This window comes from Primulina huaijiensis, chromosome 2 (assembly GCF_012295235.1).
Source record: "Primulina huaijiensis isolate GDHJ02 chromosome 2, ASM1229523v2, whole genome shotgun sequence".
NCBI classification, from domain to species: Eukaryota; Viridiplantae; Streptophyta; class Magnoliopsida; order Lamiales; family Gesneriaceae; genus Primulina; species Primulina huaijiensis.
The window spans coordinates 15,477,188-15,503,892 of NC_133307.1; the positions used below are offsets into that span (position 1 = coordinate 15,477,188).

The window sequence follows — 26,705 nt, forward strand, 5'->3', positions numbered from 1 at the left end:
TCTTTTGTTTGTTATTGTTTTCGTATGCGCTTGGATATCATTTAACGGAATATCTTTTAATTTTAAGTTATAGGGATAGTTTGTTAATCCTCGGGTTCCAATAAAACATTCATTCTTGTATAAATTGCAAACATCTTTAGCAAAAATACAAGAATAACCATCCATATCAAGCATAGAAATAGAAATAATTTTTTTAACCAATTCAGGAACATGTAAAACGTCTCTAAAAAACAACTTAAAATCATTGTCGGTCGAAAATTAAAGTAATGTCTCCAATGGCAATGGCAGCAATCCTTGCTCCATTTCCTAGTCTTAGAAATGTCTCACTATCTCTAAGTCTCTTGTTTCTTCCCATCACCTACAAATCATTGCATAGAATAGAACCACACCCGATATCCAATAACCAAGAAGAGAAATTAATAGAAACATTAACTAAAATGTAAAACGTACCATGGCCAGAACACTTCTGGGCAACATACTTCGTGCAATTACGCCTCAAATGTCCAGGCTTGTTGTAGTGGAAACAGAAATGTTCTGACTTGTAAGGCTTTGTAGTCCCCAGATTAGGTTTCTTGTATGGCTTCTTGTTGGGCTTGTTCTTCTTTGGTGGGACAGAACGCTTTTTGCCTTTATTTTGGACTCCCTTTTTCGTGCCGGACGATGAGCCCAATAGGATAACAAGCTTTTCTTTCTTGATTGTGGTCTCATAAGTAGTAAGCATGTTGATCAACTCTTCAAGGGTGTCCTCAAGCTTGTTCATAGTGAAATAAACAACAAATTCATCGAACAAGGCAGGCAATGACAACAAGAGAATATCAGCCGAGAATTTACTATGAATAACCACGTCGAGTCCCACCAACTTCTCGATGAGCCCAATCATAATAACTTCATGCTCATGGACCGAAGCCCCGTCTCGCAAGCGTGTAGTCATGAGTTCTTTCACAGTATTATGTCTCTCTGAACGAGTTTGTACAACATACAATTCTTTCAGATGAAGGTTAATGTCAGTAGCATTCACAGCCTCCTAGAACCTCCTCTGAAGTTCAATCGACATAGAAGCCAACAAGTAGCTCTTAGCTTGAAGATCATGGTCCCACCATTTCTCAAGCTTAGCTAACTCAGTCTGACTGACATTAGAAGCTACTTCCTTCGGTGGCTTCTTATTAGGCACATACACAATCTTTTCCGAGTTCAGAACAATCTTTAAATTTCAAAACCAGTGATTTTATATAAGATACGTTCAAAATTAAGACAACGTAATCCAACTGCATGCAAATATAGGGAAAATTAATAATAGTTAATTAATTGATTTTAATTGCTAAATTGATTATGTGATATGTTTATATGATGTTTTAGTAGTTTTTCTACTTAAATGCATTAAAATGTATTTTTAAGGTTATTTGAGTTGCGATCGAGGAACGGAGACCGAGTGCTGAAAAATAGAAAATATTTTTATTAAATAATTATTTTTAATTATTTAAAATAAGGTTGATGCTTTTTTATTTTTTAAAATAAAGTGTTTTGAGGTGATTTTATATGCTGGGATGTAATTTTTATCGGTGTTGGACCCAGATAATAATTTCACAAACTTTCCTACACGAAATATTTAAAATAAGCACTAATGGGCTTATCGGGACTAGATAACCTTGTTAATGGGCCTAAGCTATTACTAAGTGTTTTAATTAAATATACAAGCCCATAACCCACCCCACAAGTTTTATTATCACACGCCCCACTCTCCCAATTGGCACAAACTCTTCTCCCTCACATCAAACACACGGCACACACCAAAAAAAAAAAACAAGAGGAAAGCTTTGGTTTTGTCAAAGTTTTTAAAGCCAAGGTTTCTCGTCGTCGTTCTTCGCTTCGTCCACGAATTATCATGCGTTGAAAACGCAAATGCACGCCATATTCTTTCCTTTACTCATCCATCACGTCATAGTATTTGTTTAAATATGTTTTCCATGAAAAACAAGTGATGCTTTTAAATATTTTCGTTTATGCATCATATGTAGATTTTTAAAGCATGTATTTGATCCAAAAACATGTTTAATATGTTCTTAAGGGGCTGCAATTATTAGGAGTGATCAAGGGTCACATTTTACACAAGTTATAGGGTCCAAATTCACGCACAAATCGCTACACACAATAATAGAAACAAGCTGGAACCAACCACGTGTGTTGGGATGTCAAGGGCTCGGGTTCAAGGGTTTTTGGTCCATGGCTTGGCACGGCTGCAACCAGGCCTGGGATAGGGACATGCTTGGGTCAAGGAAGGAGTCTTATTCACGCTAGGACTCGAAACAAGTGGCTGGGAAAGAGTCCTAGCTAGGACTCTACCCGAGAGCCATCAAGGAAGTCGCTCATGGGTGCAGTAGCGCGCAAGGTTGGTAGGCTCGGCCAGGGGGCTTCGAGCTGGGCTAGGGTGAGTCACTAGGGTCCTATGAGGGTGCACAAGGGTTTTGTTCAGGGGCTGGTCCATTGGCTAGATTCCTAGGCGCGTTTCGAGGAGTCCTTGTCATGAAGGAGTGTCAGCCGATTGAATGTGCTGGATTCTGTGCTTTCGGTTCGGGCTAGGGTCAGGTCCTAGAGGTGCTATGGGTTCACGAGGGTCTAGAAGAGTGCTGGTTTGAAGTTGGCTCAGGCCGGCTCGAGCATGGCTCGCTAAAAATCGAAGATGGCTCAAGGGTTTTTGGTTGGTTCGATTTAGGGTTTTCAATGGTTAAAAAATTTGAAACATGGCTCACGGGAGTCGAGTCATGGTTCACGAAGGCTAAATAATATAAAAAGTCTAAGTTTTTAATTTGAGAATTTTATATTAAAGTTTGATTTACTTCGGGATTAAAACGCGTTAAAAATGGGTAATTAAGGAATAATTGAAAAGTCTAGAATTTAAGCTAAATAAAATTATGATAAATTTAATTTAAACTTAAATAATTATTTGGGATATTTTATAGTCAATGAAATTAAGAAAAAGTAAAATTCGTGGAATTTTACGTTCAGGGGTAAAACGGTAATTTTACATCCGAAAATTAGTAAACGTTATGGCATTGTCCTAAATTCCGTTTTATATGTTAAAATGTTTATTTTAAATGTTTATGGACTTTTATGATTTAATATGGACATTTAAAAGATATGTTACATGCTTGATTTAAAAGAAAAATGTTATATGCATGTTTAATTTTTATAAGTGATGAAAATACGAAATGTTGAAGGAAGTGAAGTAATTGTAACTAATACGAATACTTGATACGATGAAATGTTAATACGTAGGCCAAGGCTCAGTTGACGGGTGAGAGTGTCGCTGATGTCCCCGCCACCCAGTCATTTGGTTACATGTAGATGGATCCATCGCCCCATGTTGGAACTTTTCAAGTTCGCAATCTTTGCTTAATTTTGATGTTAACAAAACTATTATTTTGTTTCTAATAATCTTTAAGTGCGCAGCAACTGAAATAGTCGAAACTGAAGAGATCGAGATGCTAACTGAAATCGCTAACTGATCGCACGAATTGACCAGCTAAACTGATGAATCGTAAAAGCAGGTCAACTGATAAAGAGTCCAGCTGACCAGTTCATTTGAATCAGTGAAATCAGTTAAGCTGAAGAACCAACTGATTTCATCACACCGCAACAAGACCAGTTCAGAACTTCGTTAGGAACAATCAGTTGCAGATCACGACAAGCTTACTTAATGGATTACAGCTGTGCGCAAAGGTACAAAAGCAATTGTAATATCAAAGTACAATCATGAACGTTGCATCAGAAGCTTAAAGCCAAAAGTTCCGGAATGGATTCCAAAGAACAAATTCAAAATGCAACGGATACAATAATTGAGTCTCACTGTACGATCAAGCTTCGCGCCTATAAATAGAAGATCACTGAAGACACAATAATAACGAAATATACACAGTGTGGCTAGAAGAAAGAACACAAGAAAAGAAGAGAGGGCACGCATATTGCATATCAGCTTACAAGAAGCATTACGCCCAGTTGTGAGGGAATACTTCAAAGTTATATCAGCTTAGATTAGAAGCTTATTTCCCTCAGTGTTTGAGAACACCTTTTGGTAGTGTTCATTGTTCAGTTCTCACATACACGCACACACCACCACCCAAATTACAGTCTTGCACAAAAACAATAAACTTGTGTATGTAGTCTTTGACACACAGACGTTAAACAAGTGTTGGCTGGAAGGTGCTACCTTCAGTCTAGACTAGGAGTTCAGTTAAGCAGTTGGTAAGTTCTAAGCTGTGTAGGATTTGTACAAGGTGTTGTATAAATCTAAGTCTTCTAGTGTATCCTATCCGTGGAGGTAGAAAGGGTGAAGTAGGAGCAGTTGAAGTCTCCGAACATCCATAAACATATCATGTGTCTTTTAACAATTTAACTGCTTGTTTTGTTCTTAACTGATTTGATCAGTTCAGTTCTGTCCATAACTGAACTGATATAAGCTCTAACTGATTTTTCCGTAAATTCAGTTCTTCAGTTGCACAGTATATAAAACATATCAGTTTTCTTAACGAAGGATTATTTCAAGTGTTTTCCGCTTGGTTTAATACCAAACTTGATATAATTCATCGATGTATATATTCTTAGAACACGAGCTATTGCAGCTCATTGATTTGTTGTGTTGAAGCACCCCTAAGGTACCGAGCAGACGATCCGTAAATTGGTATCAGAGCTAGTTGTTCTAAGAAGGAGGACATTTGAAAATTGATATCTTAAAATGTATTTTAAAATGATATTTAAAATGGTTTTCAAAACCCTTTTGAAAATTTTATATATCATGCGTTTATTGGAGAAGAGTGGATTGGCTCTGCAAGTAACATCGTAGCCACTTCACTTGACTCCGTAATTTTGTTGTTTAAGCAGCTTGCAGGGTTTTGAATTCAACTGACAGCAGTTCAGCAAAACTGATCTGTAAACAAGATTTCAGTTGCCAATCTACCAGTCCAACTGATCTGCAGACGAAACCAAACTACCAGCTGAAACTGATGTGTTAAGTGGAGCTTAATCATCAGAAGTGCCGCCGCTTCATCACAATTAACGATCTGAATTCAACGAAAATGAATATGAATATGAATATGATGGATATGAATATGAATATGTCGATATGAAAATGTTTACGAAAATGTTTATGTTTAAAGTTTATGCATCTTCAAGAAAATATTATTTTACGTACAAGTATTTTTACTGTTGCATGTGTTCTGTATATGTATTACTTGTTATCAAGATTATGGTGTGTTGAGTCTTTACTCACTAGGTATGATTGATGCAGATGAGTTTGATAATAATGATAATGGAAGGTCTTGATGGTTGATCTGACTGAGCTGAAGGTGCACATAACTCAAGGACCAACGCTTATCTTTCCACACTTATGTTTATGATTTAGGATTTAAATTTCATGTTAAAGATATTTTTACAACATTTATTATGATTTTTTGTGGTTTTTGAGAGGTTGTTAGTTTTAGCGATTTTGCTAAGTTAGGATTTGAGACGTATGATGATTTTATGGTTTAAACTATTTTCCTTTTTATTTTCAAATATAATTGGTTGTTTTATTTTGAAAAATGGTGCAAGGTATTTTAATATATATATATATGTATATATATCATTCGGCCGAGAGTTGAGAAAAAAAATTTCTAGTACTTTTTAAGAAAACGAGTAGTGGACGTGTCAGTTGGTATCAGAGCAATGTTCCTGTAAAGGTTTGTGCCACCATCAGTGCCGGGAAGCTCAGTTGTCAAGCCTCAAATTTGTAAGTTTATATGCTTTATATGATTTATATGATGTTACCTGCATGACTATACGAATTATATGTTTTTGTCACATGTTTAATAGCTTTATGATAATATATGATTTATATGCTAAAAATTGCTAAAATGGATTAGGCTATGTTGCATGATTAGAAAACTTAGATTTAAATGCATGTTGGTTACGTTAGAATTTGGAAAAAAACGTTCAGATATAATGCCTCCTAGACGCGCACGTATTGCTAATAGACAGGCATAGACTACCGAGTATCGTCGTGATGATGCACCCCCGCCTCCTAATGGGGATGCTGCTACTCGTGCATTTGTGGGGATGGCTCGTTTCATTGATCAGCAGCTACAGCAGGCACCTAGGCCACATCATGATGTTTGTGATCAGTTCCGGAGACTAGGACCGAAGGAATTTTCTGGCACCACAGACCCGTTTGCTGCGGAGGCATAGATTCGAGCACTTGAGATACATTTTCGCTACTTAAACATGGGGATTGCTGATCGTGTGAGGTTTGCTACTTACCTGTTTAAGGATGATGCTTCTTTATGGTGGGAAGGAGCCGAGCATGGTATTAATCTTGCTACACTTACATGGGCTCGATTCAAGGAGATCTTCTATGATAAGTATTTTACTGCGGATGTGCGAGGGCGATTGAAGAGGGAATTTATGACTATCCGTCAGGGAGACACTTCTGTTGCTGAATTTGTGAGGAAATTTGATAGGGGTTGTCAGTTTGTACCCCTTATTATGAGGGATGCTGCGGAGAAGATTAGACACTTAATGGTTTGTCTACGACCTACCATACGACATAACATGATGATGATGTGTCCTGTGGATTATGTCACTGCTACCACTTATGCATTTCAATCTAAGCAATCTTTGAAAGACATCGATTTTGAGATGCAGCGCAAGAGACAACAACACCAAAATAATTAACACCCCAATAAGAAATTGTACACGGGACCTCCTAGACCTCAAGGGCCACCAAAACCCCAAGGTCAATTCAAGAAGCCAAGACCATCAAAGCCACCGCCACCTGGAGCACCGAAACCTACAGAGAGGACCACCGTGCAAGAAGTGCAATCGCCTACATTATGGATAGTGCGTGTGGGGTACTACTAAGTGCTTCATATGCAAGGAAGAAGGGCACAAGGCTGCTGATTTCCCAAAGAAGAGAGCTCCTACTGTGGGGCGAGCTTATGTTCTGCATCCCGAGGAGGCTGACGAGGAGGCAGACATGACCCTTATCGGTAACCTAATTGTTTAACGTTTTTATATTGCTTTTATTGCATGAAATTTTAAATTGGTTATTAGAATCAATTTGGGATTAAGGATAACCTAATTGAAATTAGGTTGTATGCTCTACCTTAGCTGAAATTAAGGAATGATTTTAGAAACCAAAGAAATTGGACATGATTGTTGTGCTTTAATTTATGTAAACGATGTAATAATTCCAAATAAAAGTTATATAGCCAAAAATTTAAAAAAAATCAACATCAAGGGCATAATAGGAAGTTTTGAAATTTTGAGGGAGTAATGTGTAATATCCAAAATTGTTGGGGCAATTTTGCAAATATCCAAAAATATGAGGACCTAAATGCAAAATTACAAAAATATAAGGACTTAAATATAATTAACCAAAATTTAGGGGCTAAATTTTAATTTCTGAAATTTTAAGGATTGAATTGGAATTTTCGAAAAGTTCAGGGACCTAAAGGCAATTACAAAAAATTTAAGGACCAAAAATGTAATTTTCGAAAACTGAGGGACATAAATTGTAAAATCCAAAAATTTAAGGGGTCAATTTGTAATTCTCAAAAATTTATGGGGACAAAAATGTAAATTTCGAAGAATTGAAGGGAAAAATTGCAATTAATGAGAAATTATAAGGGGGAAATTATGAATTTTTCTAGGAACATTAGGATCCAATCAATCTTCTTCATGAAATTTTGGGAAATAAATGGTACAAATTCCTTAAACTTTAACACGAGTAATCTAAAACGTTTTCGCAGCAGGGAGGATATTCATTCTAGGTGTAGTGACCTATGCACTGCTAGATTCGGGAGCTACACACTTTTTCTTATCAGAACTTATGTTAAGCGACTGAATATTATTCCTGAGGATATGAGATTGGGTTTCAAGGTTTATATTCCTTCCGGTGACCAAATGATCACGACTCTGGAGCTTCGTTTATTTAAAGATGTGGTTCGGGCAGACCTCATTGTACTCCCTATGCCTGAATTTGACATCATACTTGGTATGGATTGATTATCAGTAAATGGAGCTTCGATAGATTTTCGACAAAGATCAGTGTCTATTCGACCGCTTAATGGGAAATCTTTTGTCTTTGAGGTTGCGAGGAACAAGCAAATGCCGCACATTATCTCTTGTCTGTGTGCGAGGAAACTTATGAGACGAGGATGCCAAGATTTTCTAGCATGTGTTACTAACGCACATGCTCCTATCATTCAGAAGTTGGAGGAGGTTGATATTGTCAGAGACTTTCCTAGCGTCTTTCCCGAAAAAATTTCTGGCATTCCACACAACCATGAGGTGGAATGTTCTATTGAGTTAATGCCAGGCACTGTTTCTATATGTAAAGCACCTTATCGTCTAGCACCTACTGAAATGAAAGAATTAAAAGATCAAATTCAAGAAATGCTAGACAAGGGTTTTATCCGCCCTAGTAATTCGCTATGTGGCACGCCGATATTATTTGTGAAGAAGAAAGATGGTAGTATGGGACTCTGTATCGATTATCGAGAGATGAATAGAGTTACTACCAAGAATAAGTATCCTCTGCCGAGAATTGAAGACTTATTTGATCAATTGCAAGGAGCATCGATATTCTCGAAGATTGATCTTCGTTCTGGATACCATCAGCTGAAAGTGAAAGAGTCTGATGTTCACAAAACAACGTTTCGGACTAGATATGGGCACTATGAGTTTATGGTCATGCCATTTGGGTTGACCAATACGCCAACGATCTTCATGGATCTCATGAATCGCGTATTTCAGCCGTATCTGGATCAATTTTTTATAGTCTTCATCGATGATATTTTGATATATTCAAAGAGTAAGGAGGAGCATAGTCGACATCTAAGGACAACACTTCAAGTATTACAAGATAGGAAGTTGCTTGCAAAATTCAGCAAGTGCGGGTTTTGACTTGATAGAGTGGCGTTCTTAGGCCACATCATTTCTAGAGATGGAGTCGAGGTTGATCCAAGTAAATTCGAGGCAGTGAAAGAATGGCCAGTACCTAAGAGTGTGATAGAGATCCGAAGCTTCTTAGGACTAGCGGGCTATTATCGAAAGTTCATTCAGAGATTCTCATCTATTGCGGTACCCATGACCGCCTTGACAAAGAAAAATGCAAAGTTTGTATGGGGATCCGAATGCCAAGACAGTTTTGACAAGTTGAAGCAAGCTTAATTTCAGCGCCAATGTTAGCTATGCCATAGGATCAAGGAGAGTATGTTCTTTATACCGACGCTTCTAAACTTGGCTTGGGCGCAATGCTGATGTAAAATGACCGAGTTATAGCCTATGCGTCGAACCAGTTGAAAGTTCACGAGAAAAACTACCCTACTCATGATCTTGAGCTTGCAGCGGTAGTTTTTGCATTGAAGATTTGGAGACATTACTTGTATTTGTAAGATTTTCACCGACCATTAAAGTTTGAAATACTTCTTCACCCAAAAGGAGTTGAATATGAGACAGGGACGATGGCTCGAATTAGTGAAAGACTACTACTGTGAGATTAGATAAATCTGAGAAAAGCTAATATTGTGGTAGACGCATTAAGTCAAAAGGCAGCAGTTATCACTCAATTCTCTCTTCAAAGACCACTGCAGTCCGAGATGTAGCGGTTTGAGCTTACAGTGTATGCTAAGGGTGAGGCTTCTAATCTTGCCACCATGACAGTTCAGTCGACTTTGAGAGATAGAATCCGTGAGGGACATTCTACTGACAAACAATTGCAAAAGTGGAGATTGAGAGATGGAGCCAAGGGACGGCATTTTTATTCTTAGGTGGATGGTATAGTTCATTATCGAGATCGTTTATGGGTTCCTAGTGACTATTCTTTGAGGGAGCTCATTATGAATGAAGCTCATGACTCAACATATTCCATTCATCCGGGAAGCACGAAGATGTACAAAGATTTGCAGTTGTTATATTGTTGGCAGGCATTAAGAGAGATATCCTGCGATTTGTATCCGAGTGTTTGACATGTCAGCAAGTTAAAGCAGAGCATCAGAGGCCAGCGGGAAAGCTTAAACCACTCCCTATTCCCGAGTGTAAATGGGAAAATATCACTAAGGATTTTGTTGTTGGATTGCCAAAGACTATTAAGGAATATAGTGATGTATGGGTGATAGTAGATCGTCTTACGAAATCAATGCATTTTCTACTTATTAAGACGACATTCACCATGACACAATATGCGGAGTTATATATTCGAGAGATAGTTCATCTGCATGAGATCCCTGTATCTATTGTTTCTGACAGAGACCCGAGATTCACGTCATCTTTCTAGAAAAGTCTGCATGCTGCGATGGGGATCAAGTTGTTATTCAGTACAGCCTTCCATCTTCAAACCAATGGTCAGTTCGAAAGAGTTATTCAAATTTTAGAGGATCTACTGCGAGCTTGCGTGATCGATTTTCAAGGAAGTTGGGAACCGAAATTACCTCTAGTGGAGTTCACCTATAATAATAGCTATCAATCATCTATTGGGATGGCTCCTTTTGAGGCACTTTATGGAAGAAAATGTAAATCTCTTATTCATTGGGACGAGGTTGGCGAAAGAAAGGAAATTGGTCCGGACTTGATAGAAGAGACTGCCAAGCTAGTAGTCAAAATTCGAGACAGAATGAAGACTGCACAAAGCCGACAGAAGAGTTATGCTGACAAGAGACGAAGGGACCTAGAGTTTGCAGTGGGAGACCATGTATTTGTGAAAATAACACCTATGAAGGGTGTTATGCGATTTGACAAGAAGGACAAACTTAGTCCAAGATTCATAGGGCCATTTGAGATTTTAGAGAGGATTGGAACACTGGTGTATAGAGTGGCATTGCCACAAATGCTTTCTGGAGTACATAATGTGTTTCACATCTCGATGCTGCGGAAGTACATGTCGAACCAATCACATGTACTAAATCATGAGCCTCTGCAATTAACTCTGAATATGACTTACGAAGAAAGAAATGTTCAAATCTTGACAAGGCAAGAAAGAAGATTCTGAAACAAAGTCATTCCAATGGTCAAGGTCCAGTATCTGAATCACTCGGAATAAGAAGCTACTTGGAAAACCGAGAGGGACTTGAGGAGTCGCTACCCAGAGCTATTCGGTAAATTCTAATTTCGATGACGAAATTTTATTTAAGGGGGGAGGAATTGTAAGGTCTAAAATTAAGACGACGTAATCCAACTGCATGCAAATCTAGGGAAAATGAATAATAGTTAATTAATTTATTTTAATTGCTAAATTGATTATATGGTATGTTTATATGATGTTGTAGTAGTTTTTCTACTTAAATGCATTAAAATGTATTTTTAAGTTTATTCGAGTTGCGATCGAAGAACGGAGACCGGGGGCTGAAAATGGAAAATATTTTTATTAAATAATAGTTTTTAATTATTTAAAATAAGGTTGATGTTTTTTCTTTTTTTTGAAAATAAGGAGTTTTGAGGTGATTTTATACGCCGAGACATTATTTTTATCGGTGTTGGATTTTCAACAAAAATACGAACGTTTTGACAACCCGACTAATAATTTCACAAACTTTCCTACACGAAATATTTTAAATAAGCACTAATGGGCTTATTGGGCCTAGCTAACCTTGTTAATGGGCCTAAGCTATTACTAAGTGTTTTAATTACCTCTTTCACAAACTTTCCCACCAGTTTTATTATCACACGCCTCACTCCCCCAATTGGCACAAACACTTCTCTCTCACATCAAACACAAGGCACACACCAAAAAAAATTATACAAGGGGAAAGCTTCGGTTTTGTCAAAAGTTTTCAAGCCAAGGTTTCTCGTCGCCGTTCTTCGCTTCGTCAACGAATTATCGTGCGTTAAAAATGCAAAGACACGCCACGTTCTTTCCTTTATTCATCCATCACACCATAGTATTTGTTTAAATTTTTTGCATGAAAAACAAGTGATGCTTTTAAACATTTTCGTTTATGCATCATATGTGGATTTTTAAAGCATGTATTTTATCCAAAACATGTTTAATGTGTTCTTAATGGGCTGCCATGATTAGGAATGATCAAGGGTCACGTTTTACACGAGTTATAGGGTCAAAAGTAACGCACGAATCGCTACACGCAATAATAGAAACAAGATGGAACCAACAGCGTGTGTTGGGATGTCAAGGGCTCGGCTTCAAGGGTTTTTGGTCCATGGCTTGGCACGGCTGCAACCAGGGCTTGGCTAGGGACATGCTTGGGTCAGGTAAAGAGTCCTAGCAAGCTAGGACTCCGCCCGAGAGCCATCAAATAAGTCGTGCCTGGGTGTAGCACTGTGCAGGGTTGGTAGGCTCTGCTAGGGGGCTTCGGTCTGGGCTAATGTAAGTCACTAGGGTCCTATGGGGATGCGCAAGGTTTTGGTTCAGGGGCTGGTCCATTGGCTAGAGTCCTAGGCGCGTTTCGAGGAGTCCTGGTCTTTGAGGAGTCTCGGCCGATTGCATGTGTTGGATTCTGTGCTTTCGGTTGGGGCTAGGGTCAGGTCCTAGAGGTGCTATGGGTTCACAAGGGTCCAGGTGAGGGCTGGTTTGAAGTTGGCTCAGGCCGGCTCAAGCGTGGCTCGGTAAAAATCAAAGATGGCTCAATGGTTTTGGGTTGGTTCGATTTATGGTTTTCAATGGTTAAAAAATTCGAAACATGGCTCACGGTGGTCTAGTCGTGGTTCACGAGGGATAAAATAATATAAAAAGTTTAAGTTTTTAATTTGAGAATTTTATATTAAAGTTTGATTTAATTTGGGATTAAAAAACGTTAAAAATGAGTAATTAAGGAATAATTGAAAAGTCTAGAATTTAAGCTAAATAAAATAGTGATAAATTTAATTTAAACTTAAATAAATATTTGGGATATTTTAGAGTCAATGAAATTAAGAAAAAGTCAAATTCGTGGAATTTTACGTCTTGGGATAAAACGGTAATTTTACACCCTAAAATTTGTAAATGTCATGGAAGTATCTTGAATGCTGTTTTATATGTTAAAATGTTTATTTTAAATGTTTATGGATTTTTATGATTTAATATGGACATTTAAAAGATATGTTGCATGCTTGATTTAAAAGAAAAACGTTATATGTATGTTTAATTTTTGTAAGTGGTGAAAATACGAAATGCTGAAGGAAGTGAAGTAATTGTGACTAATACAAATACGTGATACGATGATATGTTACATAGGCCAACGTTCAGTTGACGGGTGAAAGTGTCGCTAATGTGCGCGTCGCCCAGTACTGTGGTTACATGTAGATGAATCCATCTCCCCAATACGAATACGAAAATGAAAGTCACAATTAACAATCTGAATTCAACGAAAATGAATATGAATATGATGGATATGAATATGTCGATATGAAAATATTCACGAAAATGTTTATTTTTAAATTTTATACATCTTCATGAAAATATTATTTTACGTAAGTATTTTCACTATTGCATTTGTTCTGTATATGTATTACTTGTTATCAAGATTATGGTGTGTTGAGTCTTTAGATTCACTAGGTATTATTGATGCAAGTGAGTTTGATAATAATGATAATGGACGTCTTGATGGTTGAACTGACTGAGCTGAAGGTGCACATAACCCGAGGACCAGCACTTATCTTTCCGCACATATGTTTATGATTTAGGATTTCAAGTTCATGTTAAAGATATTTTTACGACATTTATTAAGATTTTGGTTTGTTTTTTAGAGGTTGTTGTTTTAGCGATTTTACTAAGTTAGGATTTGAGACGTATGACGATTTTATGGTTTAAACTATTTTCTTTTGATTTTCAAATATAGTTGGTTGTTTTATTTTGAAAAATGGTGCAAGGTATTTTTAAGTATATATATACTATCATTTGGCCGAGAGTAATGAGAAAAAAAGATTTTTAGTACTTTTTAAGAAAACGAGTAATGGACGTTTCATTATAGTTAAGGCCAATCAACTTGTTTTAATCGAGAATGGTTGAAAGCGGGTTACGAGCAGTCATCGTAAATATACTGAAATGAAAAATAGATAATGGTTACTGTTTATTTTAAAATAATTTTAAGTTATAAAATATGGATTTTAGTTTATAAATTTTTCTCCCACTATTTTGACATTTCCATCATCCTCTGATGAAAAATGAAAATCGTATTTCCTTAATGGGCACGTAGAGCTCAATTAGACAATTATAAATTAAACTCTTTTAATGAAAAAAGGAAATCGTATTTCCTTAACGGAAGGCAAGAATAAATTAAACTATTTTAATTTTTACTTTTATGGTTTGATATAAATTTTGAATCTTATTCAAAATGAGATATTTTAATTTTTAAAATTGTCTCATCATTTTAATTTAAAATCGCGTGCCACGAATTTGTATGTTTGCCGGATTCATGCAACTATATTATTTAATAATATACATACATGCATACTACTATGTAAATATATATATATATATATATATATATCATAATATGATATTCAAAAATAAATAAGGATGATTGATCACCAACACTATTAGATCCATGTGAGCCAGACATGGATTCAGGCCCAAAACCTAGGTGAATGCAGGGATGCAAATGCAACTTATTACAAGAGCTTCCAATATTTTACATTTCTTCATCTTGTGCATCAGGCTCACCATCTTTAAGTCTTGATCTCCCACCTATTTCTAATAATTACATTTAAATATCCATGGCACAAAAGAGATACATCTCATGGGGTGGGCATGGGCCATAAACCAGGCCTACTTAAAAAATATCAAATATTAACAAAATGAATAAAACAGTAAAATATCATAACATACACCTAACACATTGCTACAATAGTAACATAATTTAAGCAACATCAGATATCAGTTGGTTTATGCGACAGAACTGGATATACCATCAACTGGTTGCTTGATTGCTTTAAACGCTGCATCGGTTGTGAGTTCAATTTGCTAGAGAAACGAGTTAAACTGCCTTGAACTTGACTTTTGTGCTTACACAACTGATCGAGCAGACTCTGACTAAGCTCTCGTGGAGTTCAGCTAGTGATTAAATCGACCAACATCCCAACATGGATGAGTTTCGTCTGAAGAACAGCTGACCTGATAGGCTTGCAACTGAAATATTGTTTGAGCAGTTTAGTTGTGAATCTTTGCAGATGATTCTCAGTCCGCTGCAGGCTGATTAAAACCCCAAAGCTAAGAATCTAGAGAAGTGGCTACAACGTTATTTGCAGAGCCAATCCTCTCAACTCTTTACTAAAGAGCGACATATAAATATTTTCAAATAGTTTTGAAAATATTTTGAAATACTTTTAAATAGCTTTTAACACTATTTTAAAGTAACAAATTTTAAAACACAGTTTTCTTCAAATGTTCATCTTAGATCAACCTGCTTTGATACCAATTGAAGGACCGAGTGTGCTAGTGCCTTCGAAGGCATTTCGAACACTATACTCTCTAATGAGCTGCAATAGCTCGTGTTATAAGAATATGAACACCGATGAATTAAATCGAGTTTGGTTTAAAACCAAGCGGAAGAAACTTGAAGTAATCCTTCGTGAAGAGGACTGTTATTAGAAAACATTTTAACTGAGGTAAGCTGAATAACTGAGAAAGACTAGATTAGTTTTTGCATTCTTCAGTTAAGTTATGGTGACAACTGAACTAACGAATGCTCTAACTGATCAAGCCATTTAAAACAGCAGTTAATCAGTAAAATACACAAGATATGGTTATGGATGTTCGGAGACCTCAATTGCTCCTACGTCACCCCTTCTACCACTACGAGTAGGATCCACTAGAAGACTTTGATTTATACAACATTTTTGTACAAACCCACTCAGCTAGGACTTACAATACTGCCTAAACTGAACTCATAGCTACGACTGAAGGCAGCACCTTCCAGCCAACACTTCTTTAACGTCTATGTGTCAAAGACTACATACACAAGTTTAACGTATTCGTGCAAGACGGTATTTGAGTGGTTGAGAGTGTTTGTGTGTGAGAACTGAACACGAATGTTCTCACACACTGAAGGATGTAGGCTTCTATACTAAGCTGATAACACGTTGAAGTGTCCCCCTGGGCTGATTGCTTCTGAAAGCTGATTTGCAATATGTGTGCCCTTTCTTTTCTCTCTTATTTGCGTTGAAGCTTCTTCTTTCTATATATTGAGTCTTCACTGATCTTCTTTTTATATAGGCGGGAAAAACTAATCGTACAGTGACTCATTTATTATATCCGTTGCATCTTGATTTGTTTCTTGGACTTTGTGTCTCGACTTTTCGACTACCATTCTGAAACGTTTTGTCTTTAATGCCCTAATGCAACGTCCATTATCGTCCTTTGACTGGACAAAGGCTTTGTACCTTCACGTACAGCTGGAATCCACTGAAAGAATTTGTCTTCATTTACAACTGAAAGATTTTGACTGATGCTTCGGACTGATCAGCTGAACTGATCTTCAGTTGGGCTAGTGAAATCAGTTGACTCGTCAGTTGAACTGATTTCCCTTTCGTTCAGTTGGATTGATCAGCTGGGTTTATTCATCAGTTGAACACTCCTTCGCCTGGCCAGGCTTCTGAGGTTCTTCTGCTGAACCACCTATCAACTGGACAATCAGCTGGACTGCTCAATTGATGTAACAGTTAGACTGATTCAGTTTGTGCGATCTGTTAGATTTTCAGTTTACGATGTAAACAGCTCGTGACGGATCCTAACTTTTGCACACTAAAGTAGATTATTAGTAACATAAATTAACAAGTTTTGTTAACATCAAAATCAAGATTGCGATCTTGAAAAGTTCCAACAAAAAAAATTATTTATTTTCCAAAAATTAATTTTTCAAAAAAATAATTGAACTAATTTTCATAAATTATCAATTTTGTCCAAAGTTTTGAAAAATCACAAAATCGCACCCTAGGCCCAAACAATTAAAGTCCATTATTTAGCACAGTGCCCAAGACAAGCGTTGCCCGCCCATTGCCTAATCGTATCGGGTAGTGGCGGGAATGGTGTGCGCCCTGCGCGCACGGTCTGCCCGGAACAGTTTTGGTAAGATTCGAATTTGTTTTTTTTATTTCAGATAAAAATAAAAATTTTTATGGTGCATCAATTTTCTGAAAAATTTTCTTTTGTTGTTAGAAATAAATTATTCAATATTTAAAACCATATGATATAGAGAACCTGGCTCTGATACCACTGTTGTGAATCGTGTTTTCTCGTGCACAAACGCAGCGGAAGTTTTAAATATTTTAAATCTTGATATTCAAGATATTGTTTGTGCACTCGTATGGTTTTAATCGAATAAACATACATAGGATATTTAAATTTTTTACTATAAATTCAACTACTTGAATTTATTATCTCAATGTTTTATATAAATTAAACTCTTTAAATTTATTATCTCAATGTTATATGTAAATTAAACTCCTTGAATTTATTATCTCAACGGGAACAAAATAATTCAGTACATATGTGACCCTCAATGGTTCAGGGATATAGCTAGCCGTGGGTTCACAACTCTTTGTGATTCAGGACATGATCCTTTATTCGGGCTTACCCTAATTTTCCCCATTCTATGTATCAACAATTGATTATGAGAATGTCAGAAATCATATTTCTGATTAAACCCATCGAATCATGGTAAGAGCGAGTCAAAGCACAGCCCTAGCATATAGAGCATCAATGTTGTCTCAGGTCGTAAAGACTAATGGTGTACAATCATAACCATGGACTTATTCTCTCGATGAATGATAACCACTTGGAAAGTCCTAATGAGGACAGTTCGGTATAATCATCATATGACTATCTATCTGCGTGTTTGGACATCTCCATGCCCTTACCAAGAAACGCGGTACACAATATTATAGATGCTAGTCTCGAGCTCAAGCGACCTTTATCTATATTTTTAGGCGGCTGAATCGACTAGGAACGAATTTAGATTATACAATGTTTACAATTGAGTTTCAACATCGAATTACGATTCATTTGTATTAAAGTAAAATAAAGATCTTTATCTATGTTGATCACGTAAGTATACAGAAAAAGAAAAAACAAACCATGAAAAACTGAATTATATTAAAATAAATATTGTTTATTACAACTGATTCAATAAATTCGCTAGACAACAGTTGGCTTACAGGACATCTTCTCTAATAGTTGGAAATGTAACAATTGACACATGCAAAAAAGTCGGATAGTTTGTAAAATAACTTTAGGGAAGGTAATTTTTTTAAAACCTTAGTTTGACCAATATTAATTTACAAAAAAATTCAAAACGAAATCAATGAAAGTCTAAGAAATGTATGCATATTGGAGCCTAGCACAATGGCTCATCTGACATTTATCTACTTAACTTGGACTTCATATTGGAAGTGTAAGAACTTTGGGATACTTCAATTCTTGTGTTCATGCTCGTGCAGCTCCAGAAACTTTGCAACGCGTTCCGCTTTTGCTCCTGACTTATGGTCGTAGTACTCGACAATGGCAGCCCCGGCTAAGGCTGCGAGAGTAAGAGCTTGGGCGTGCAACCTGATTTTCGAGACATTTTGTTACGACATTTTGTGCGAATAGAGAGAGTAACAAAAGCAGGAAACTTCAAATGTCACAGATCATAGTTAAATAACACAACCCAGTCTAACTAAAGACGAAATATGCATAATGAAAATGGGATTAAAAGGGCTCTTATTTAAAGAAAATGACGCAGTTTACTTCACCAAACATAAAGCACATCACAAATCTATCTATTTCAAACTTTGCTCTCCATGAAATATTATTAAATATTTATCAGTATTTTATTTAAATCATTATTTTATTCCATCAAATGTCTATATATTAATTTTTTAATATATTTACATATATCTTACTATTTTTCATATATATTTATGTATTATTATTATTAGTTAATAAAGCAAGAGGGCCTTATAAAATTACCTTCGGTATTTTTAAGTAAACTTTCAAAACTAACCCAAGATAAGAAAGATATAAAAAATTATCTCTTTTTTATAAAAAATTCAACAGCTTCTTATATTTAAATATAATTATTTAATTATTTTTAATAACATATACGGATCGAGTGTGTTTTTCACGATAGTTAGAGCATCCACAATGGTAACACTCACCAACTCATCAAAAATCGTAGGGTCCACTGTCACATACTCATTATAACAACATATCTCTTTTACCCAAATTCTTTTTATCATTCAAACGCATTATTGATGAGTCTCACAGTCCACTCAATCATCTTAAAATTTTTTCATATTAAATAAATATGTTGTAAACATATTATACATTATTTAAATCATTATTCTAATTTTTAAAATAATCTTACTTTTTAATAAAATAATTTTATTAATTTTAAAAAATAATATTAATGTTTTTTTAAATGTGTCTATATATATTGTTCTTCCTTATGCAACGGCTACTTTGCAACGGCTAGTTGACAATAACAATTTTGCAAAGATGAGAATAATTAAAAATCAAATTAATCGAAATGAGAAATACAATAATTAAAAATTACAATCACTCGGAAATATAATAATAATAATAATAATAATAATAATAATAATAATAAAAAAAAAAAAATTAAATGAACGTTGAGTAAATAGTTTAGATATTCCATCTCGACCTAATATCCTGGCATAGACATTCATGTATGATAAGCTGTTCCTCTGTGTGCGAGGTGTCTTTCTTCAAGATTTCGTACTCAAGCGTCGATTCTTAGCTTCAGTTCTGGACAAGGCAGCTTTTGCCTTAATCTCCTCTACTTCGAGTTGTTTTTGTTTCAGATCGACTTCAGACTTCTTCACGCTTGTGTACTCGGTGAACATTGCGAAAATATTACTGTAGTTTTGTGTCAGATATTCTATGGTCGATTTGAATCTATCTTTTCCTTTTTTTTTTGCTGCCTTTTGTCCCATTGGACGAGTATCTTCATCATCCAGGTCTATGCTTACCTCTTTGTTGCCACATAGTGACCAGCGGACTGTGGAGTAAACATTGGAAGGTCTTTGATAATTTTCCACACATGCTCGAGATTGAATGCAACACCATTGTTTTCGGATCGATATTTTTCGTACACAAACCTCAATATATCTTCGTCACTGTGACCACTTCGATATGAATTGTAAACACTATTATAATTTGTGTTGAATCGATATACCTTCTTTTGGATTGCATTGTGTCAATGTGATCGTATAACATTTGCACTTCTGGTGTTTGAACCTGGGGGATGATTCTCATTGTTGTAGACACGTCCCCAAAAAGCATCTGCTTTTTTATCGTTGCCGATTATTGGATCATCGCTGATAGTGACAAAACTTCTCGCTAAGACCTCGTATTCAATCTTTGTCCAACTTGAACGCTTTCTTGAACCCTCAGCATTTGAAACCGCTTTTTCTAAATTGACAACCTCAATTGGGGATTCACGATCGGAAAGTTGCGTCTCAGGGACAAAAGTTAGAGTTGCAGGTTCATTCGACATTGGAGATGTGAAAGGCATAACATTTGTGTGCGGGATACTATATCCATAAACAACCGACGGCGTGAAATACGGATGACTCATGTTTTGCCAGTATTCGGCTGGAAGCGGTTGATATGGACCTCGAGGGCCATAATTCGGATGATTCATAAAATTTCCAGAACCTTGGAAATTTTGATGATTTTGGGGAGGAAACGTCATATTTGGAAATGGATGTGGGTATTGATAATTTGGTGGAATTTGAGGATTTTGGGAAGATGGATATGCTTGCAGGTTGTTTGTAGAATTCAAGAAATTTGTAAAAAAATGCCTTATTATTTTCATCCATTTCGGGTAGAAAATAAGATTTTTAGAACTTAAAAAAAATAGATGGGAGAATATTAGAGAGTAGAATTGGAGAGTGTAGTGAGTTGGAATTAAAATATGTGTGCACATTTGTGGATATTTATAAAAGAGGATTGAAACTAGCCGCTTAATAGTCGTTACAGATTTTTTGATTTTTTATAATTTAATTCGAATTTAATTAAATATTTAAAATAAAAAATAAAAAAAATTATTTACAACGGTAATAAATAAAAATAAAAAAAATTTAAAAATTTTTTTTAAAAAAAAAACCAATTCTACTGTTAAAAGAAATTAAAAATTTAAAAAATAAAAAAAAATTAATTTCAAATACGCGTGGGGCCCACGTGAAAAAAAAATTAAAAACATTAATCCAAAATACGTGGGGCTGCCCCACGCGTTTTGTGGCGCATGCAGACACAAAGTGTCTGGCACACGCCAATTACGGGAAAAATAAATTGAGAGGGGGGCGTTCAAACAATTGAACGTCCCCCTCTCTCTCGTGAGTGGGCATTATAATGCCCATTTATATAAATGACTAAATTTAATTTTAATAATTACTTTATTTACTCCATATTAGTTAAATATTGAAATAATTTATGTATATAACTAAATTATTTTTTAAAAGATAACTAAAAATAAATTAAAAATATCATCTAATTAATTTAAAAGTAGAAAAAAATTATTCTATATCAACGCAATGTAACTATGGAGTAGGTCTCTTGTGAGAAGATCTCACGAATCTTTATCTGTGAGACGGGTCAACCCTACCGATATTCACAATAAAAATTATTACTCTTAGCATAAAAAGTAATATCTTTTCATGTAGCATTACTCATTAAGATATCTACTTGTTAACTTTACTCTACACTAGGCTCATGTGCTGAAATAACAAAATGAAGAAAAATGATAGCATAAATTTTTTTAAAATCCAATTATTCTTGAGACAAACGCGTGATAATACTAATTGTTGAATGTTATCGTTCACACAAAACTGTCATTAGACAACATATAAAAGATACCTGGCGTGAATGATCTTAACGCTGGGTTTCATGTTTGGTTGAGACCAATTATACGCCATCGAACCCACAATTCCACTGGCCCATAGACTCCCTTCGACAAAAACAAGTAAACAATTATATTCAATCTAGGAAGTACACAAAAACCAAAGGAAAATTCAAATTACAATGCAATTTACCAACAGCTCGAAGCTTGTTTTCCACGATCCATTCCCTAACAGAATCAAGTTTTCCCTTCTCTTCATCCATATTTTTCTTACTGTTTTTCTCCTCTGAAGAAAGATTGAATTTGTACTTGGTGGGGGCATTGAGGATTTGGTGGTGAGTAGTCTTGTTTGTAGCCTAAATGTTCTCCATGGTCCAAATCTTACATGCGCGCTTTTGCTCTTCCACCAGTCTATTTTTAGATTTGGACAAGTGTATGGAAGAAACAAGTTTCATAAACTTTTATGTTAATTTTACGATCATAAAATCATTTCTCTCAACTTTTTTTTCCCCAGACATGCCCTCGCTCGGAGAAGAGTGCAGAAATTCAATATTTTAAGAAAACTAATTAAGGAAAACCCTAGTTTTGTTTTTAATTGATTTGTTACCTTTTTTTTTTTTAACATAAAAATACATTGTATCACCATTATTATCTGATTTTGACAACTATTGATAACTTTTGTCAGTTTTCTCTACAAAAACCAAAAAGCTTTGATTTTGTTATTTCAAAAATCAAACTTATCAACGATTCAATCTTTGTAGTATTTGTCAATCGTTATTCACACAGATTATCAAAGACGAATTCTTTGAAAGTTTTCTTGAATTCGGTTGTTATTTTTCATGTTATTTGTTATAATTAAACTTCATAGTTTAGGGGTGAATTGCACAAATTACTTGTTTCAAATATCGGGCAAAACACGTGCTAATCTTTTTTGTTTTTTGAATCAACGGCGCAATTACATCCAAATTGTGTTTTCTTTTTTGAGTGTACAAGGATTCAATCATTTGGTACCATAGCTTATATTCATTTTGATTCAAGTAAGCATCTCGTTGGTGTGTTTTATCGTTTTTCGTTCTTAGTTTCTTGTTCCGCAAGATTTTTATTAAAAATCTTGTTTATCGTTTTAATTTCTTCGTGAATCTTGCGATTCTCAAAAATCCGTTCTTCATGTTTCTTGTCACACAAGTTTCGTCTTTCTTGTTGTGCAAGTTTTGTCAAAATAAATAAATAAAATCGAAAAAAAAGAGGGATCAAATCATTACCAAAAAGAGAGTATTGATCCAAAAAATGAGATCGATTAGTAAAAAAAGAGAGAAATATAGTGTTTCAAAAATTTAGTGCTTATATTTTAGCATTAAAATTTTGTTTGTTCTTGTCTTGAGTGTGAGTCATAATCTAAGTGTTTGGAAAATTCTTAAAATATTCTTATTTTTTTGCTGTCCAAGTGAGACAGTTACAAGTGTATACTAGTTGAACTTGTAAGTTTGATTTATACAAGCTACAGAGCTTAAGCTCACCTTCGAGATAAATCTTCAAACTTGAGTAAAACACTTGAGAGCAAAAGATTATTTTTGGATTTACTGGGAGAATTTGGGTGAAGAAATTTTTTATTCTTTCTACTAACGTTTCTTGCCATGTGTGAAAGAAAAATTGAGAAGGAAATAGGGTATGGCTTGAATCGAGGACTTTCCAAGGTTCAAATGGAGGCGATGTTTGGTCACTTTCACTAGGTCACTTTCACTAAGATGGCGAGGACCGGATTGGAGCCAATGCATGAGAGGATGAATAGATTGGAGGTTAGTACTAGTGGAGGTAAATCTAAGTCTAACAATAGGGTGAGAGGAGAAGACGTTGATGAATATGAATTGGGAGTCGATGTTGAGATTCAAAATGATAATTGAGGAAAGAACGAGCGTGATAGACGATTTAGGGAAGATAAAAGAGAAGTTGTATGTGGGAGGTATAATGATAGAGGTAAAGAAGATGGTAATATAGGTAGCATTAAGATGAAGATCCTATCGTTCTATGGTCAATCGGACCCAGAACCATATATAGAGTGGGAAAAGAGGATAAAGTTTGTATTTGATTGTCACCACTACTCCGAAATCAAAAAAGTTAGGTTGGAGGTGGTTGAATTCCTGGATTACGCCCTTATTTGGTGGGATCAACAATTGCGACCACTAGGAGAAAGTAAAATGAGATACCCATAGAGACTTGAGATGAGATGAAAAGGGTCATGAGGAAGAGGTTTGTATTCACTCATTACTATTGAGAGATGTTTTAGAGGCTACAAAGCTTGAGACAGGGTACTAAGAGCATCGAGGATTACTATAAAAAGTTCGAAGTAGTCATGATTAGGACCAACATAGAGGAGGATAATGAGTCAACTATGGCTCGATTTCTTTGTGGTTTGAACTGGTAGATTCAAGACCAAGTGCAACTTAGACACTACTTGGACTTAGACTAGATGGTGCAAATGACAATCGAAGTGGAGCAACAACTTAAGAGGAGAGGAGTTTTCCGCACCAACATAGTGGGAAGTTCATCATCTTCTTGGCGTTCAAAAATTTTAAAACATTAAAAAGACATGGTAGTGACAAAACCCAAGACTAAAATCAAACAAGAGACGTATAAAGAAGGAGTGCAAGATAAATCTGAAACTCTAATTAATTGTTATAAGATATTAAATGCTTTAGGTGACAAGAATTTGGCCATATTGCTAACCCATATCCAAACAAGAGAGTCATGACAATGAATGCCTGTAAATAAAATGCTTGACTAAATATTTAAAATATAAACGAGTATAAACTATTTCTATGTCATCAATATCACAATCAAAATGAGCTTGCAAAAAGTACTTGTTTAAACAATATGAAATAATTTCATTGAAATCATAGTAAATGAATTTAACATGCATAAAATTCTTGAAAACTTAAGCGTTCCTCAGGTTAGGCCTCCGCATAGTCCGAGGCAACTCACTGGTCCCCACCTCTCGCCTCCTCGTACTAGTCCTCACCTGCATCGATCAAGTCTAGTGAGTATAAAGACTCAACATATACAAACTTAGAATAGCAAGTAATACATAATAAAAACACATGCATTTTAAAGTAGCACATACATACTTAAACTCCGAACATACTTACATAAACATAGATGTGCCATAATTTCATAAATGTGCTTGCATCATACGTACTTAAACATGCATAATCATCATCATTTTTGCGTGGAGATATGTTTCAAAACTAGTGACATATAACATAATGTGCCTGATCAGACTAATCTACAGTACTGGGTTGGCAGGGATCATCACAGCCTTTCGACCGAACGTCCACTCCCACATACATAAGATCCCCAGTCATGCTTTACTGGATGGATTGGTCCATGGTCATGCTTTACCGCTTCCCAATCCCGATCAAAATCCGGTAATGCTTTATCGTGGTGGAGAGGTCCCCGGATACGTTCTTCGGCATCCAAACCCGTAACTTTATTGGTCACAAGACAATTCTCATACCTAAAAAAAATAAAACATTTTCTTTTTGTTTGTCGAACATACTTAAAAACGTTGAGGGCTTCGTTGGAACACTCTGAACATGTGCCCTAACCACAATAGCAAAGATACAGGAGATCCCAACGAAGCCTGCAACCAAAACTTGAGAAAACATGAAGAACATGCACAAATTTTCACAGCTTGAGCGGTTTTACAATAAAAATCATATATCTCTCATTTCTTATCAGCAAATTATGAATTTAGTATCAAATTGAAGATAAAACAGAGTACGACAAATCAAATGTTAAAAATATTTCCAGAAAACCAACCAATAAGTCGCAGAAATCGAAATAACACAGGGTAACAGTTTTGTGACACAGAAATTTCACAGCTTGTGAGATTTTACGATAAAAATCATATCTCCTTCGTTTCTTATTAGAAAATTACAAAATTTCTATCAAATCGAAGATAACACAGAGTAAAACAAATAATATGTCGAAAACATTTCCAGAAAACCAACCTATAAGTCACAGAATTCGAAATAACAGAGGGTGATAGGTTTTGTGACACAGAAATTTCATAGCTTGTACGATTTTACAATAAAAATCATATCTCCCTCGTTTTTTATAAAAAAATTACAAATTTGCTATCGAATCGAATTTAACACAGGGTACTACAAATCATATGTTGAAACCATTTCAAGAAAACAAACCTATATGTCGCAGAATTTGAAATAACAGAGGATGACGGGTTTTGTGACACAGAAATTTTACAGCTTGTGTGATTTTACGATAAAAATCATATCTCCCTCGTTTCTTATTAGACAATTACGAATTTGCTATCAAATCGAAGATAACATAGAATAATACAAATCATATATTGAAAAAATTTCCAGAAAACCGATCGAAAATTCGCAGGATTCGAAATGACAGCAGATTTGGTTTTTGAGATCTAAAAGTTGTTCCAAATTCGTTCAAAGAATCATCGCTCAAACTTTCCATATAATATAAGGATTTTTACACAAAATATGCATTAAAATATTTAGTATGACAAGATCGATGCAGAAAAATAAAAGATTATACGTATCTTTGTGTCTAAACGCTCGAATAAACGAATACTGGCGCGAAGGAACGAAGAGGATGAATGGAGGAGGATTGCTACACGTTTCCTTGTCAAAAACTTGTGAAGATCTCAAGAAACATTTAGGTAAATTTTGAGAATGATGGCTGCTGGAAAAAGTGCCTCGAACCCTAGGTTTTCAAGTTTTTTAATGTGTGTAAAAGTGTGAGTGTGTGTGTTTGTGTTTGTGTGTGTGTGCATGAGTTGTAGAGGCTTCTCATTCTTTTTTTTTTAAATTTTATTTAAATTAATTAAATGGCTAAACTACTAATTAGGCTAAATAATTAATCCCACAAAAT

The 26,705-nt window shown here is 35.4% G+C and overlaps 2 protein-coding genes across 2 annotated transcripts; both read right to left on the bottom strand.

Moving 5' to 3' along the window:
• Positions 1-332: 332 nt before the first annotated feature.
• On the bottom strand, positions 333-880 carry LOC140956838 (uncharacterized). Its single transcript, XM_073413727.1, has 2 exons — positions 451-880; positions 333-358 (listed from the first exon to the last, which is right to left on the bottom strand). The coding sequence occupies exons 1-2, from the start codon at positions 878-880 to the stop codon at positions 333-335; spliced, it is 456 nt and encodes a 151-aa protein (XP_073269828.1).
• Positions 881-18,187: 17,307 nt separating this feature from the next.
• Positions 18,188-22,165, bottom strand: LOC140959379 (uncharacterized). The gene is made up of 3 exons (XM_073417231.1): positions 21,994-22,165; positions 21,818-21,908; positions 18,188-18,505 (listed from the first exon to the last, which is right to left on the bottom strand). The coding sequence occupies exons 1-3, from the start codon at positions 22,061-22,063 to the stop codon at positions 18,370-18,372; spliced, it is 297 nt and encodes a 98-aa protein (XP_073273332.1). The 5' UTR covers positions 22,064-22,165; the 3' UTR covers positions 18,188-18,369.
• Positions 22,166-26,705: the final 4,540 nt, after the last annotated feature.

Bases quoted from the DNA above. Each gene is read 5' to 3' on its own strand.
- LOC140956838 (XM_073413727.1), bottom strand. From the start codon at position 880: ATGATTGGGCTCATCGAGAAGTTGGTGGGACTCGACGTGGTTATTCAT. The intron at 359-450 runs GTACGTTTTACA...AATGATTTGTAG, and splicing joins CCAGAAGTGTTCTGGCCATG to GTGATGGGAAGAAACAAGAG.
- LOC140959379 (XM_073417231.1), bottom strand. From the start codon at position 22,063: ATGGATGAAGAGAAGGGAAAACTTGATTCTGTTAGGGAATGGATCGTG. The intron at 21,909-21,993 runs GTAAATTGCATT...TTTTTGTCGAAG, and splicing joins AAACAAGCTTCGAGCTGTTG to GGAGTCTATGGGCCAGTGGA. The intron at 18,506-21,817 runs GTATCTTTTATA...CTCGAAAATCAG, and splicing joins GTTAAGATCATTCACGCCAG to GTTGCACGCCCAAGCTCTTA.